Raw genomic sequence first — 16484 nt, 5'->3', positions numbered from 1 at the left:
GGCCGGCCTCCCCCGTGCCCTCTCCCCCGCCAGCCCGCAGGGGCTCTTTTCCTTTCCCGCCAGCTTTTGCTGCCTGTCGCTTTACCACGGGGCGTGTGGTACCCCAGCACACCAGCTAATACCCGTTTTCTTGCAGGTAACGTTTCGGACAAGAATCTACCACTGTAATATTAACAGCCAAGGCGTCATCTGCCTGGACATTTTAAAAGACAACTGGAGCCCAGCATTAACCATTTCTAAAGTTCTTCTCTCCATCTGCTCCCTCCTCACAGACTGCAACCCGGGTAAGTTCCCTGTGTTACCACGCAGGCCGCCCACCACCTTGCACGCACACACCCTCACAACACCCCCCACCCCCACCCCCCGCACCCAAATAACGTGGCCCTCATCTCATCTTGTCCCGTTGGCTTTGACCAGCATGGCTCTGGCCTCCAGCACAGCACACTTCCCTCTCCAGGGCAGCTGGAGAGGGGATGGAGGTGGTGGAGGTGATACACCCTACCTGCCCGCTCTTCACCGCTCCTCAGGCTGACCCGCGAGGAAAGCGGCCGTCTTCCTCCTGCACACGAAAACTCCCTCCCCTTCCAGACTAACTCTGGGTTTGGGTAAGGATTAAACACTCTTTGCTGGTCTGTAGGACTGCAGTAATTCAGTAACAGAGCTAGAAGAGCCACACACACAGTTCTGAAAACAAGGGGATTAGCCTTTTACTTTCCTTCATCCACTTAAAACCAGTGACCAACTATGCCACAAGTAGCCCTTGCTGCTTCTCTAACCCACCTGTTATCCACACCAGTTAAGAGGAATATGTCTTTGTTTCCAAAGTCAGTTTTGCAGGTTGTATTTCAATATGTGTCTGAAGATGAGAGAAACACCAGATTTCACACTGTATTATGTATAATAAAAATAAACGTTGGAAAAGTAAAACCTCCTCTTGAGATCTCATTTTCCTAGAAGGCAGATTGGTACTGATACAATTACACTTAGCAATGAGTATGTCCCGGGCTCTTTTAGAAGGGGTAAAATAAACCGGAAATGTGTGAATCAGTGTAAGTCCTCAGTAATGCAAAATATGACCATTGGATTGTTGTCTTTTAAACTCCTTAAAACTTTAATTGGCATTTTGCTCTTTATTAAGTAATACATTAGTACATCACCATAAATACACACAAATCAGTGAAGATACAGACCATCACACCAGTATATTTAAATTGTTGCAATGTACCTTACCTGTGTGGTTCCCTTGCATTAAATTCACCCTTCAGCTTTATTTTTAAGATTTGGTAACTTGTCTGAAATAAGTGGTTTGTTTTCTTTTCAGCTGACCCCCTGGTTGGAAGTATTGCCACTCAGTATATGACTAACAGAGCAGAGCATGACAGAATGGCCAGACAATGGACCAAAAGATACGCTACATAAATCAGATTTTCGTCAAACTCTTACGTTATTCGTCTGTGATGGAAAGAGCTGCTTATGATTTTGAAGGGGTGGGGGGAGGGAGGGTGCTGGTAAAGAGTAGGGTATTTCTATAACAGATTTTATTCAGTCTTTTATTTCCTAAGATTTTGTTGTTGTAACTTAAGGTATCTTGCTACAGTAGACAGCTAGGATTGGGAATAGCATATTTTAAGACTGTAATTAGTTCAGCAATATTAGCTCACATATAGTCTTGAGAAGAATGTAAACTTCTTAGACTTCTTTGGTTTTCAGTTTGCTTGCAATATGTAAAAGATTAAAACAGCTTCATTTTGTACAGGTACATATGTGGACATTTATGTAAAAGTCCTTTCAAGACTCTACACACTGTCTTTGCTTTTTGTTTTGTTTTGGGGTTGGGGGGTTTATTTTGTTTTGGGTTGGGGTTTTTTGGGGTTTTTTTTTGTGGTTTGTTTTTTTTTTTTTTTTTGTAAAAAGATGTTGGGATTGTTTTCCCCTATGGAGGGCACATTGGTATTTAACAAATCCTTTTTAAAGACTGTCATCTCATGATCTGTGATACGGAGAGGTGGATATATGGCCTCATATATGAAACGAGAAGTAGTTAATGTATTATTTTATAAGCCAATCTATCTTTGTGAAAAGAATAAAGGATTTAATCGGGACTTATGGTAACCTGTAGTGAAATACCTTAAGCTGTTTAACTGTAAGGCGTGGAATAGGAGTCACTCAGTGGATTGGTTGTATGTTGTGGGCTACTCAAGTCTGCATTTGTTACTGTGCTAATAAAAAGATGTTTAAAAAAAAGAAGAAGAAAAGATTTCTCCTTCATGCCTTGCTTTGTCATTTTGCCAGAGCAGTGTCTCCCAGTGCGCTTTGAGGATTACAGTATGGATGAGGACCAGGCAGATCTGCAGGTGAGTGTGCTGACTGCTGCTATTTTGGGAAGACACTTCTAGACAAGCATACAACGAACAACAGCATAAGACTTTTTCAACTGTTTACTGTGTACGTGTTGCCAGGCAGGCACGGCCCATGAAGAGGTTAACCTGCCACAGGGTCTGTGCTAGTTACTTTTTAGCTCAAGTTTTCACAGCATTGGCTTTTCAGGACTGGCACATTATTTGAAAATACAACCGGAAAAGTGTAAGAGATCTGGAGGGGAAACAAGCAGGAAGTAAAAGGAAGAAGAGAATATCTTCATGGTTTTCTGATGGAGTGGTCTGTTCCCACTTGGAAGAGGAGAAGGCATCATGTCCTGGTAAGCTAGCAGAAGACACTATAAAGGAGACTTAATCTGTAGATCCTTTAACTACCTACAAAGATCATCTCCTAGAGACATGGTGTTTACATTGAGGTGTGTAGCAACAGGGCAGTTAGTTGTGGATATGGCATTTTTGACCACTCCCTTAAGGTAAAGGCCGGAAGTACAGATTCATTTTCACATGGCAAGTACTTCACCTTCCAACATTCTTCTTAGTGCTCTGTGGTCATCTGCGTGCTCAGATTTGTTTTGGTGCTTTAAAATAAATTCTGTGTACATTTTATTTATATACTTCTCTTCCTATCTGTATATATATAGATCAAATCTTACATGGGCCAAAGTAATTGTTAATTAGAGGTACCCTTCCTTTGCTGGCTGGTTGTGCGTAGTAGTACATTAACTTCACCTGAACTGCTTTCTTTTGACACAATGTATGTTTTGGTGTATGAGCTCCCTCAGCTGTTTGGCTCAGCCTTGGAAAATTATTGGTATATAGCTACATCACACCAGAAGCATCTCTGGTAATTGTTTCCTCCTCTCCTTTACTGAGTGAGGAGGTAAATGGCTTAATCTCAGTAGGTTTTTGTCGGCCCCTTGCTTGATGCTACCAGGGCATGCCAAATTAACTGTTGCAGCTAGCAGGGGGAAGGGAGCTGATTTGGGGTGACTGATCTGCACCGTGTTTATTCAGCACGATAGAAGTTTAAGAGGAACAGGGAATGATGGTTCAATTTACTAATTTATTTTTCTTTTTTATAATAACGTTTCTCCATTATATTTTGAAGGGACTGTCTAGCTTTCTAGGAGGTAAGTGATCCCAGTGACCTAGGACAGGTTTTGAGTCAGTGGAATAGTAAGAACAAAATACACATTCTGCCCTTTAGCTACTACATTATACTGTGTGCTTTACTTATTAACCCTGTGTAAAACTGTGCTACAGTGAGTTTCATTTTTACTCAATATCAGCCACTACGCATAGATTGATTGCAGAGGAGACACTATGTTTTTCCATCACTTCTCAGTAAAATACTATGGTATCTAGAAAAGACAATTTGAATGCTTAACAAGCATCAGAATAAGCTTATGAAAGAAAACAGTGGGTAAAGGTTATTTATGTGAATACCCAAAATAATCTAAACTCATTTCTAATGAATTTAACCAAATCAAAGAAGGTGTTTGCCTTTAGGTAACCTATTTGGAAAAACAGCCTTAGTAATTCAGAAGATCCTTTTTCCTCTTGCCTTTCTTAAAACGCCAAGTCCTGAGCATTGAGGGGAGCAAGCTCATCTCTCACAGTGTGGCTCTGGCAGCCTACAGGTGACATCAGTCTTGGCAGTGGAATTCGCACCAAGTCTGCAGGGTGCAGAACTGGACGAGAACCAAGCATCTCCGTTCCTTCCGTCTCCACACATTTTGAGTTAATTCTGACTTGTCAACCTGCACTGCCTTAGCTCTAAGGTCAGCTTCAGTGATGATGTGCAGTTAGCAGAGGTCTTCGCTTATTTTGATTGATGCAAAGCTGAATCAAGGCTGTTCTAGAAGAAGGGTTCTGCAGAACTGAAGAGGAGGAACATCACCAATTCCTTGGTGAGAGGTTGCAGCAAGGAGGTGAACCGCTTCTGCTCTGAAGTCACTCCCACTTCCCAAGCACACAGGCAGATGTGGATGGAGTCTTCTGGGGAGGGAGAAGCCTTGTGTACACGTGCCTTCAGTAGGAAATGAGTGAGGAGGGAGTGTTGTTCCGCAGCATCGCTGGGGACCATGACTCTTGCTAGCCAGGTCAGGGGAGGTCATGCTATAGTGCTTACTCAGCTGCAGTGTTGCAATGAAAACAATTGTATGTTTCTAGCAGGGCATTACAAGAGCTTGCTCATTCATAATTGCTCTCTTATCTTACTCCTTGGCCACGGTAATCCAAACTATATTGAGCAAAGCACATAAACAGTTTCGTCTGCCTTCATTATAAAGGTAGGAATACCTGCTTAATTTTTAGTGAATTGTACTGCTGCTCTGACGTTAATAATGCTGACGGACTTTATTTGTCAGTATTCAGGAAGAGCAATGCTATAAGCACACAGTTTAATTGTGATCATTAAGCACACTTACTATTTAGCAGTTATGATATGACAGTGCAAATATTGCTTGTGGTTTTGCTGACTCACAGTGAAATTCTCAACATTTGTTCAAAACAACATTAATTTAGTGGAAAATGAGGGAACTGAGTACTTCACTCTCTCTCCCCACTCTTGTCCTCAAATATAAAGAAAAGCTAGTAGCAATTAGTGTAAGAGGTTGTTAAAGGCCAAGAGCTGGCCACTCTCTGGGAACAGTTGCTCATTCTGCCCCTCTATATCCAATTTTGTTTAGTTTACTGACAGGCTGACCTAGGACAGCAGATTCCTATAGCATGGGTTTACCGGCATGGAGTCAAACACAGCACATACAGCTGTGCTCCTGCTGCTGGACAGTGTGCGGCATATTAAGACCAAGGCCATTTTTACAGGTATTTCTGGGTGTTTGCCATGGGGATGTTCCCAAAAGGCAGCATCCTATGCTCCCTAGCCCACTCTCTCCCCTCCAGCTTGGCTGAATGGCTGGGTAGGGACATTATGCAATGCACTATGCAGAGCCTGGGCAGTACCTCCTGCATACAAAACTAATCTGTGTAATTTCTCAGTAAAATTATCACCTGTGTGAATGTGACTGATTTGTACTGGACATGCTGGAACAAAACCAGGTACAGCTATGTTGTCCTTCAGGTCGCAGTTAAATTAATGAGTGCTCTGAGTGCTTTTCTGGTTTGTACAAATAAATTCCTGAGTGGAAAGCACTACCTGCCAGACTGCTGACGTTTCATGTTGGGATAGATCTGTTCTAGTATTTCCCACAAGATTTGGTTGGGTTTTTTGTTTTGTTGTTTGGTTGTTTTGGTTTTTTTTCCTTCCAGATGCTAGCAGAACTTCAGCGCTAAATCTGCTGGTGGTTGTTCCTCTTGCCCCAAACCCTTCTCCTGCAACACACTGACCTCAGCCTCCTGCAGCATCAAAATGTCCTGTGGCCTGGTTTAAGGTCCAGGTAAAATGACTGTTGCTATTTCAAACATATCCTCCCTCCAAATTGAATGCGTTATTGCAGCTAGTACTATTTGTGACTAGAGGCTATAGATCTGCAGGGGGATTTTTTAATACAGGCTTGTTGATTTGTCCCTCAACATGGCTGTATCCAGGCATACTCAAAGCCCCTACTAGAGAGGTGTGCCCCTGTCCTCTCCTCTATAACCCTTGTTGCAAGACGACAACTCTCCTAAGTGCGTTTTAAGGCTTTTCCCACCAGTGACTTTCAAGCTAAGTCCGTGAGAAGGGAGGATACCTCTTGGCCATAAGCTTGCTGATTTTATTGCTGAATGAGATTATTGCTTTAAGTGGAACTGTGAGAAGCAAATGGCACAGAAAGGACTTAGGCTGTGACTCGGTAGCAGCAGACAATGCTAAGGTAGCTTAGTTATCACAGTTATTCCCTTTGCTCTTCCTTCCAGGCAAGGGAAATGTTGATTTGTTCTGGGACTGGGAGAGTTTGCTGGCTAAGAAGGTGAAGGGCTCAAGCAGTGTTTTCCGATCTGTCACAGTCACTTCCCACAGTCTCACTTTCTCAGCCCTTGCCCATTGCTGGGCTGCTTCTGTTTCCACTTGCCTTTGGTCCAGGAGGTCAGTTTTGTTTCCCAAGACAATAACTGTTACCTACAAACAAAAAAAAAGGGTGAGCTTTATCCAAAAATCATTCACCATTCACAGTGCTTTTAAAGAGCAGGCAAGTAGCAACACAGTTCAAACCTGTTCTTTAATTTAGCACTGGCACAAGGTAAGCTGTGTGTAGTTTGGGAGATCAGGGTCTGGAATTTGATTTGGCCTCATCTACTTGTGGGCTGGGAGCTGGTTTGAATCATAGGATATGCAGGACTTTCCCCTTCTCCCTCCAACTGCTTAAAGGGAAATGACACCCAAGAGAGCCAAAGTTAAACAGCCCTATTCTCCATTTACTTGGCAATTGAGCTGCCCTAGACAAATGGTAAGAGCACGACATCCAAGTAGGTCAGAGCAGCGGATGCTTGGGAGATGAAAAAGTGCATGGCAACAGAGAAAGCCAGGACCCCACAACTGTGGGTTTTGCCCAGCTTGTTTTTTCCCAAGCCCCAGCCCACAATACAAACAAGGCCAACCCCACCAGAAGGCTGCCAGAAGGCTGCTGGGCCCCGCTCCCAGGCTGGCTCCCCACGCACGGTGAGCCTCTAGAGGGACCTCCGGGGACATCCCTCTGCCACTGACAGGGACAGGTGATCACCCCAGCACCATCATCTCATAAGCACTTTCAAGAGCAGCTGGTTAGCTAACGAGAGCAGCACAGCAGTATCAAGCCAGACCCCGAGTTGTAAGGATTCATCAAGTGACTTTGGTCTCACCGAGACAGTACAGTGTGGCTGAGTTTGGTGGCCTGCCCCGTGCTTCAGTTCTGGGAGGTGCTGAAGGTAGTGCTGGCCTCTTAAAGGTACTGCTCCTGCTTATTTTAAGATAACCATTTTCTAAAAATGTTTTAGCAGCATCAGCTCTTAGGGAAATGATGCCTATGTTTATAGTTTAAGGTCCTTAGTCAAACTCTGGTCTCCTCTCTACACTCCTGGTTTGATCAAGTGATGAAGCCTTCTCTTGCTGATGATTTGGGGTATTTGCTGTGTCCACACCTGCTTGCTCTTTCCTGTTCATCGGGCTAACTCCAGGATGTCTTCTGATTCTTTCCAGCTAGAGATGTTTGTCCTGTTCCTGTGAGATCTGAGACTTCCTTTCTTCTCTATAGCAGCCCAGGGTGTTTGGAAAAATGTTTTTTCCCTCTGCAAAGGCTTTGAAATAAGCCCTAATGTTCATATGCATTTACCACATCCTTCTACTGACTTTTACCTATGGTTAAGCTCTGTCAGTACAAGAGAACACAACCTTTATTTAGTACAAAATTTGGCCAGACTTTAAGGTGCGTGCTGGAGAGCCCCCATAGCCAGCAGAGGCATCAGTGCTTTCTGTCATCTGCCACACAACAGGGGACTGTGCCACTCAACAAGGTGAAGTTCTGCCAGCTCAAAAGGACCACATGTGGAGATATATCCCTAATTCAGCTAAGGATGCATTCTAGCAGAGCCCAGAAGTGCACTGACACTATCTTAAGGTAGGACTCCTGATCTCACCTTCTGTACTTCAAAGCCTATTTTATATGGACTAGAAATCACAGGAAGAAAACAAATTTATTGTGGGCACCATTCTTTCAATTATGTTATCCTCAGTCAAGATCACAACTTTAAGCTCTCCCAGAGGATAAGCACATGGGCTGTTTTCTAAAATACCTGCATGCAACAAGAGAGAAGAGTTCCGGCAGGTAACACAGAAGAGAGGGATGCAGATCCTGCTGGGGCTGCGACTCCCTCTCTGCGTTACAACACGCTGTAAAGTAACAAATCAGGGCCCTCGCAAAACACAGCGCCTGGGAAAAGTTTCCTGCTTGTCTACCTTTTCTTGCCCTGCAGGGGAGTTATGATTGTCTCCCATATCCCTGATATACGTGACAGTCTGCAGCTCACACCAGCCCTACCAGCTAACATACCTCTCCTGTGACTGCACGTTTGGCTGCTGTCAAACTTGGAGCCTGCTGTCCTCTACCACCCTGTGTGCTGTCAGTACTAAACAAGTTACATTTTTGGAAAGTCTCTCCCCACCATTACCCAATTAATTCTTCATGCACTTTTTTTTTTAACAGCATAAAACAGACATTTGGAAAGCTGTAGGCTAAAGACATTTCACGGGGAAAAAACTACTTGAGAATATAAAGATACTGTAGGAAAAGCCATAATGCTAATGCCACATGCAAGTTATATTTGTTTAGCTAAGCTGGAACACTGTCAGCTGAAAACACTAGCTGCTTTCTAAGGGAAAATAGAGCAGTCATTTCACACAATTGAATTGATTCAATATGGTTGTTAAAATACATTAAAGCTGCTTTGCCAATTGACTAATGTCTGGGAGACCCATTGTCAATTACACTAGTTTGTAAGCCATCAAGTACATGAATACAAAACAAACAAAGATAATGCCCTTTGTTATATTATTCTATGCACTTGACTTCCTGTGTACAATATCTAAAAAAACATGTGAACTGCACTACTGTACACCATATGTTTTATTAGTCGTAAGTGTCCTGGCTGGTGCGTTCAGCTAACTGAACTTTAGCTGTAGTAGAGGAAGAAAGGAGGCACACAAACCCCCACATTCTTTTGCATGACCTGCATGGCATGTGTATTAGGCTTCCCCAGCATGTGAAAGCTTCCTTTTGATGGATTGCCCAAGGCTCTGGGTACGTTTGTTTTCCTTTGTTTGTAAGTTTTATGGAAACAAAATCTATGCTTTGCAACCTTAACTTCCTATCACTGACACAGCAATAAGACAAGCAGTTAAGGAATCGTGCATTTACCTCCTTTTTGTCTCTAAAGACATCGATCTCCTTTTTGAGCAGTTCGACTCTTTGGAAAGCTTCGAGGCTGGTCACGGCATACACGAGAACAAAGCCATCAGCGACCGAGAAATAGTGTTTTGGCAATTCTACCCCCTCCTGCAGACCCCTGGTGTCATAAAGCCGCAACTGCTCCTTCACACCTCTGTCTGTCTCGACCGATGCCAAATACACATCCTCCATTGTGGCGCCCTCTTCTAAGCCTGTTTTAAAACAAGCAGGAAAGATCAACTGGTGTAAGTACAGCACTGCTGTAAGAATTATTTGCAGCACAGCAGAATTTTACCTCACAATAGCTTTCAGTGCATGTTTTCCAGCGTGACTTGACCTGGACTCAACCTTGCCTGGGCATCCTTATGAAGGGCTGTATTCATAGATCACCACACTAGCTATTTACAATAGCAACACTGCGTAAATACAACCGTCTAACATATGAGCATGATTATGCTTTTAAAATTAATCTATACAACATGCACACTCAGGATAGGATAATATATACAGCTCTTCCCCCTGGTTTCCCAAACTCCAACCACCCAGTGTACCAGTTCTGTGCCAAACATGCTGCAAACAGGCCTGCCCAAACATACCCTTTTGGAAGAACAGCCAAGGAACACCAGATAGTCAAGTACTAACATTTTGAGCCTACTTCTTTGCTTCATACTGAGCTGGATGATCTGGCAGAAGCAGGAGCCAAAGGAATAATTCTGGAAATGGATGTGTATTGGTGGTACAACTAACCAACAAGTGCAATCAAGCCAGAAAGGGAAGGGGATGTTTGCGTGCAAGCAAAGTTGCATGCTGTATTTACTTAAACACATAGTGAGCTTTTTCCATCCCTTAGGGATTTAAAATTACTCAGATTTGCTAACAGGAGCAAGCTCATTTACTGTAAGGTACGAGCGTGCACAAGGTAATGAGCTTTCATATATATATCACCTGCTCCATGGTAACTATCTGCATACTGGCTCTCCTTCCTTCCTCTCCCCATGGTAAATGTGAGGTAATTCAAGGCAGCTTACTTTGAACTAATTAAAACAATCTTTTCAAAGCCAAATCTGAAAACACACAGATCACCTTAGCTTTGTCTGTCCCCTGGATGCAGGTGCATAATGTTACAGGTCCGAACAAACTATGTACAGTGTAGCTGGGCTACGTTCAGAGTCAGTTTTAAGTATTCACGTAAAACCTCTGCAATCCACGTTTTTGCCTCCACTGCACTCCTATATGCATGAACTGTTTGCTGTTGCAGGGCTACAATAATGGGTCCTGCATTATTCTCTTTGTCTGCCAAAAAGGGACCATATTACAGCATTGTTTAAGAAAACGCGAGGGATTATCTGGCCTGTGAAAATAAGGATTTTGCTATATTCAATGACACTATTCAAAATACTTCACATTGACAAACAAGCTAAAGCATTCCACCCACGCCGATGGTTTCCCATGATGTATGCAGCATTCCTGCAAAGGAAAGTGGCACAAGCTGTTCTTTTTGCCCCTCTCTGTGCAGTCTTCATAGATCAAACTCTTATTAGGTTTGCAACAAATTAATTTATCTCGCCTCCAAATATAGCCATGCTAACGTGCACGAGCAAGACTAAGAGCAGAAGGACAAAACAAAGGTGAAGGAAAAGAGGAAGCATGAATGTATTCTGTGTGGTTGGAGAATGTGTTACAAGGGCATTTTTAAAGACTGAAGTAGGTAACAGAGCCTTTTCTGGATATAGCACTGTATTTTTTCTTGCTCTGCCTCATTACGTTTTACAGACAGGTCAAGGGAATATCTAGCATCAGTAAATACTACTTTGGCAAGAAAGAATGAACCATAAGTACCTAAGTTTTTCTTTTTAGAAAGCAATAAATAATGTTGTACAGGTTTTTACCATCTAAATGCTGCACTGTAATTCAACAGTCTTTAATATATCCACATTCTCTTCTGACAGTCTCTTCCTAATAGCATTAAAAGTAGCAGTGAAAATTATGTCTTTCAACATCCTACTTGAAAATGAAGAGGAAAAATTAAGACCTGGGACTTAAGTCAGCAGAACAGAGCAAGAAATTTTGATGTGAAATGTGGGGGTGAGGGTCGGGGGGGTGTGCACTTTGGAGGGACCTGGAATTTATACATCGGTATCAGATTCCAGAGGTGAAATTTCACCTACGTACATTGGGGGAGGGAGTATATGCAAGTACATTCCTAAACAAACAGATAATTTTTAGACATACCTGTGTCACCTTATCCTAGACCCTTCTTCTAAAGCCCAGACCGTATGCTAGCCACATCTTGCTGACAACAATATTTATGCTGCTTGTTAGTACCATCCCATTCAAACACCTTCCTGGACTCCATTCAAACACAGGCTGGGCAAGTTGTTGTATGAGCAGCAAAGCTAGTCAGGAAAGCCCAGTGTCCTGGGAAGGTGTCTCGCCCCATCCCAGCCTCCCTGTCGCAAGGACCCTGGTTCTCCTTTCCTTCCCTGGCATCCCCAGCCATCCTCTTGTCTTCGCTACCATGGTGGGCCAGGGCAGCTTGTGCTGGGGAGTGACTGCCCTGCAGACTGCTGCTGGCTTGAGTAGGTTTTCCCTGGAGAAGAGAGCATTATCACGGGCCTTTTCTCTCTTTCCTGCTAGTAGTTTTTTTAAATTTACAGAAAAATATTTTGAGATATCTACTGCTGTGACACAGATGAATGGGCAGATGGAACCAGCTTTCAGGTTCAGAAGCCACAGGGGGAAAGGGGAACTAACAAGACAGTGAACAATCTCACGGTTTCTTTGGAAACTAAAAATGAAAAAAAAAAGTTAGGGAGGGAAAGGAGGAATAGACAGAAGATTGATGCTTTTCTCTAGCGCCTACTTAGCTGGCGGAAGTCTTGGGAGAGGCAGAAAGGTCTTTGTCTATGTTACCGACTGCAGCCACAGAGGAACTGCAAGGGGAAGCCTCAGTCATAAATTGGGTGGTGTTTCAACCCCTGGTGGTTTCCCAATGAGGAAAAGAAAAGGCTTGATATACTAATGAATACTGCACACTCAGACTAGGCAAGGCAAAGATACTGCAAATAACAAAATTTCAAGATGGACAGAATTTCAGAAGATCCAAAGTGACTCTTAACCATAAATGCAGTACAAATTTTGTGTCCTCTTGAGTACTTTTGAAGATCTGTGTAATCTCTCCTTGCTTCTTTCCAGCAGGAATTTAGCAAAGAGCTCCTAAAGCCTGCTATTCCTTGTGTTTGTAAACTGCAGGCTTTGCTTACTTAGATCTCAAATGAGAGCATATCAGAGGATCCCTGACTTGGAGAAGAGCTGGACAGGCCTCAACAAGAGCTGGTCTGTTTAGATTTAGATGCTAGTTAAGTACTGGACCCACCAACCAGTAGGCACAGTTGTGACCATCACTTCCATGCATTCAGCTCCACTTTCATCTATATAAAATGGAAAGCTGACTGCAGCTCTATCAGGAGGCAGTTTTGATTTAAGAAACAAAGACGTAAGAATGCGTAATTTGGTTAATTAGCCTTCCACATGTGTGAGAGCCAAAACCCCAAATCCCTTCAGCTGAGACCAAGCAAGGCAAATTCCCTTGTTATGGGTTCTACCATGCTAATATGTGGTGTTTTCATTCCTAGCTAGTAAGATGATTTGAGGTAGCTGCTTAGGAGTAACCTGACCATACCAGCTATTTACACAGCCAGGAGGCAGAGATAAGGAAAATTGTGTTTTCTGCAGGAAGAGTTCTCCCTCCTTGGGCTGATAAGCTTTACCATAGGTTAAGGGGCCAGAGATATTTTAAAAGCAGAAGGAAGACTCCTTTCTGCACAATTACTGAACAGGGACACTGTTTAAGGAAAAATATCTATCCTCTTTACAGATGTGTCCCATGCCAAAGTTAAGCCAGCAACTCTCCTGTTGGCCCTCTCAAGAGAGTTCAGGCCAAGCAGTGCCAGGTACCACAGGTATTTATCGGGACAATATTCTGTTGCCAGTCAGGGACCTGTTTCGTGACCAAGGAGAAAAGACTGACCCCTCTTTCTTCAGGAGTGCAAGAGAAGGTGAAGGATTTGGACAAACACAACATTGAACCCACAAAAAGAGAGATCATCCCAGGTACCAGGCAAACATACATGTATGTGCAACCCTTAGCAACTATTTGGCCTGACCTATGGCAATATAGTCCCTACACAACTCACGAGCTAAATCTGCACCCATTTCAAACATCTCCTTTCAGGTTTTGTCTGATTCCTTGTATCAGTTTAACCGGAGAGACTGCCATACAATACATACGTTATTTTACGTGGCTCTGACAGCATCTCTTATCTTTTTGCCCTCTCCTTTCTCATCCAAGGGCCCAAGGCAAACAGCCCCTCTTGCAGTTGTAAAGCCTAGCACAAAGCCCAGAACCACACACTGTTGTTCACATGCTCCAGGGACACAAATATTCATTTTTGGGGGCTATTCTTCCCGCACAAGTACTTTTCCTGCTTCGACCTCAAGCAATCTTAATGCCTTTGCAAGAGTGCTAGCTGCTGACCATGTAAGCAACAACAGCACATAGGGACTTCATCCATAGCAAGGCAGGGAGAGCTGAAGGTGAACATTTTGTCTAGGAAAAGAAACACAGTACAACTGGGTTTACAGCACCATCACCAAGCACACAACCAGGAGCACTGGCTCAAAGCCAAGGGCTTTATATAGCAGCATGAAACCTCCAAGGCCACTAATCACTTCCCTGATAGCAGCTGTGCCACCACTCCCTTTTACAGGAAAGTCAACAGGAGGCACGTGAGCAGTGACACAGACTCGTGGCTGATTTACAGCCAGGAGGAGATCCACATGTCCATGGCTGGGACACCTCAGAGGATGGCACCAGACCTTGTGCTCTGAGCCTACAACCTAGTTCAGGCATGCCTCTTGTCACTGGGAGGAGGATGTGGATGATGTCAGGAACAGAGAGACTCCGTTTGTTGGCTAGGCAGTCCTCCCCACGGCTCCCCAGCCCTCAGACCAGCCGCAGAGCTGCTCCTGACGTCAGTCAGGAAGCACAGGTTTTGAAACAGTTTGTGTCCATGTTGCCATGCCCAGTGAGCTGCTGTGCTGGTTGGCTCTGAACAGACGGGCTTTCAGCAAACACACTAGTCCTTTTTGCCTCCTGCCAAAAAGGCCAGCAGCCAGGATGTACATGTCAGCTTTCTGGAGCTTGCAAGCTTTAGGAAATGAGGATTGAGCTTCAGTAATCAGGTTTTAAGGGTGGAGGGGCCACCCCTGCAACAGTAGCACCAGCAATGGGTCTGTGCAGTTTAAAGCAGCTCAGCTAATGAGCAGTCAAAGACTCACCGTTCCTCAAACTCTGTCCTTCCCCAGTGAGACCCTCACAGTGGTGTACTGCCTCTGCAGTTCGAGGCTTAAATCAATACAGATTGTAGCAGTAGCTAAAGATCTTGCAGGAACCATTTTCAGCAGCCCATACTTCAGGCACCCTTTGCCAGAACTGCCCGTGGGCTGAGGAAGAGGTAGGGAGGACCGATGACCACTTAGCTGGACTGTGAGAAACACCAACATATCAGTCCATCCCCCAAAATGTGCCTGATGACCTATGCAGGGGATATCAAAAGTGCTGGGCCATGGCCGCTCATCCCTTGGACTGCAGAGGCTCCATATAAGCCCTCTCCATACTCTGATCTTGACTCTGCTATTTTCCCTCTTTCTCTGAACGTCTTGGAATAAGATTTAACCAAAATAATGGAAAACAGGAGACTACGTTCTTCCTTCTCCCCTTGCACCCCTGCTCCGCTATCAGGCGCTCCCTCCCTTGCTGTTAACTCTGAAAAATGAGTACAGTTGCAGGAAAGGAAAACTACCTTTTTATGAGAGGTGGGGGGAAGGTCTGCATTGCACAATGGTCAAGCTGGAGCATTCAGGAATGACAGAGGGACACCCACAGCTAAACTCCAGCCATGAGGCCTCCCTCTGGTTATGTCAGGCAGTATCCATGACGTCGTATAATCGTGTACATGGCTAGCTCCATAAATAGCTCCTCCGATCAGCAACACCTGAATATCCTTCCTGCCTGGGTCGCTAATAGGAGCTTGGGGCAGGAAGTAATGCAAGGCAATACGATTTAAGTAACGTGGCCCTGCTCATGCTGCTCCGGTGTCTCCTGCAACCACCCAGCCCACCTCTGAGGAGAGGCAGGTCAGTCACAAAGGGAAAAACCTTCAGCTTGCAGGTTTTGCAACCTTCACACTGAAAGGTACACGGGGCTACGTGCATAGGGCTTGGTAGGATGCTGGAAACAGATGTTGCTGCAACATTAGAGGAAATCCTCCTTTTAAACAAGGGTATTAGCACGCAGTTCTGCATCACGCTTTGCCAGCAAATTCCTCCCATCCACACATTTTAAACACATTTTAAAGGCACAGTGCCTGCAAAGAACCATTCTAGAAATCCTCGTGTTTATGCAATAACCTGCCCCAACATTGAATTTACCGGCCCAAGGAAAAGATACAAATTGACGGGACATGTTCCGTCAAAGCCCCGAGATTCACCCCTGGTGCTGCCCCTTGTTTCTGGGTGAGGCAGGAATAATTTGTCAGCCTGCTGATCATTGCCCTTCCTCTCAAAGCCAAGTCATGTGGAAACAGAGGGAAACAAGCCGGCTTTGCCTTCATTCCCTTTCTTTTGTGCACAGCAGGTCTCAGACTTCCCATGCTCCTCTCTCAAGTCTTTTTTTCACAGAAGGATTTCTTTGAGAGCCGAGAAGCTTGGCCCTTGAAGTTCTGCACAGAATATGGGACTTAAAGCTGAGCTGGTTTTCTTTCCAGCACTTTAAATATTAGTCAAAACCAAGCAAAATAAAGCTTTAAGAAAAGAGCAAAAATGTAAACAGTCTCTCTGCTCATCATGTGACATCTATTTATTTTTCAGACATCTACAGCATCTTTCAGGGAACAAGATATTTCTTATGTAAATAGGCAGCAAGCACATCACCGACTTTCTGTGTTTGTTTCTTTTAAAACATGAACATATTTTATAACTGGGAACATCACGGAAAGGGTTCTTCTCCAAGCCTCTTTTAAAAATTGGTAAGGGACTATGAATTTCAAGAACTGCTCAGAGATTGAACAAAACCACATTAATTTCCTCCTTTACCCCAGTGCAGTTCATGGTCCTTGTTTACTGTTTTCTTTGAAGGCCACACAGAACAAGATGCTAGAAAAAAAAACAATCCCATCCCCCCCCC

General features: G+C 44.1%; 2 protein-coding genes across 2 annotated transcripts in view; one reads left to right on the top strand and one right to left on the bottom strand.

Annotated features, from left to right (window-relative positions):
• The window catches only part of LOC113476817 (ubiquitin-conjugating enzyme E2 E1), a 41160-nt gene extending 38907 nt beyond the window's left edge, over positions 1–2253 (top strand). The window contains exons 4-5 of the mRNA XM_026842771.1: positions 137–284; positions 1322–2253. Coding sequence (XP_026698572.1) covers positions 137–284; positions 1322–1419 — 246 coding nt within the window. The 3' untranslated portion in view covers positions 1420–2253. The remainder of the gene's footprint in view (positions 1–136; positions 285–1321) is intronic.
• NKIRAS1 (NFKB inhibitor interacting Ras like 1) lies at positions 1813–9529 on the bottom strand (the record flags this gene model as incomplete). The annotated part of the gene is made up of 2 exons (XM_026842972.1): positions 1813–6438; positions 9209–9529. Coding segments are annotated over 2 exons (561 nt in total), but the record flags the coding sequence as incomplete, so codon positions are not given.
• Positions 9530–16484: the final 6955 nt, after the last annotated feature.

The sequence above is a fragment of the Athene cunicularia genome (assembly GCF_003259725.1).
Source record: "Athene cunicularia isolate RWA chromosome 2 unlocalized genomic scaffold, athCun1 chr2_part1, whole genome shotgun sequence".
NCBI lineage: Eukaryota > Metazoa > Chordata > Aves > Strigiformes > Strigidae > Athene > Athene cunicularia.
Note: the sequence above shows the minus strand (reverse complement) of the source record. Positions and strands in the feature narration are given on the sequence as shown.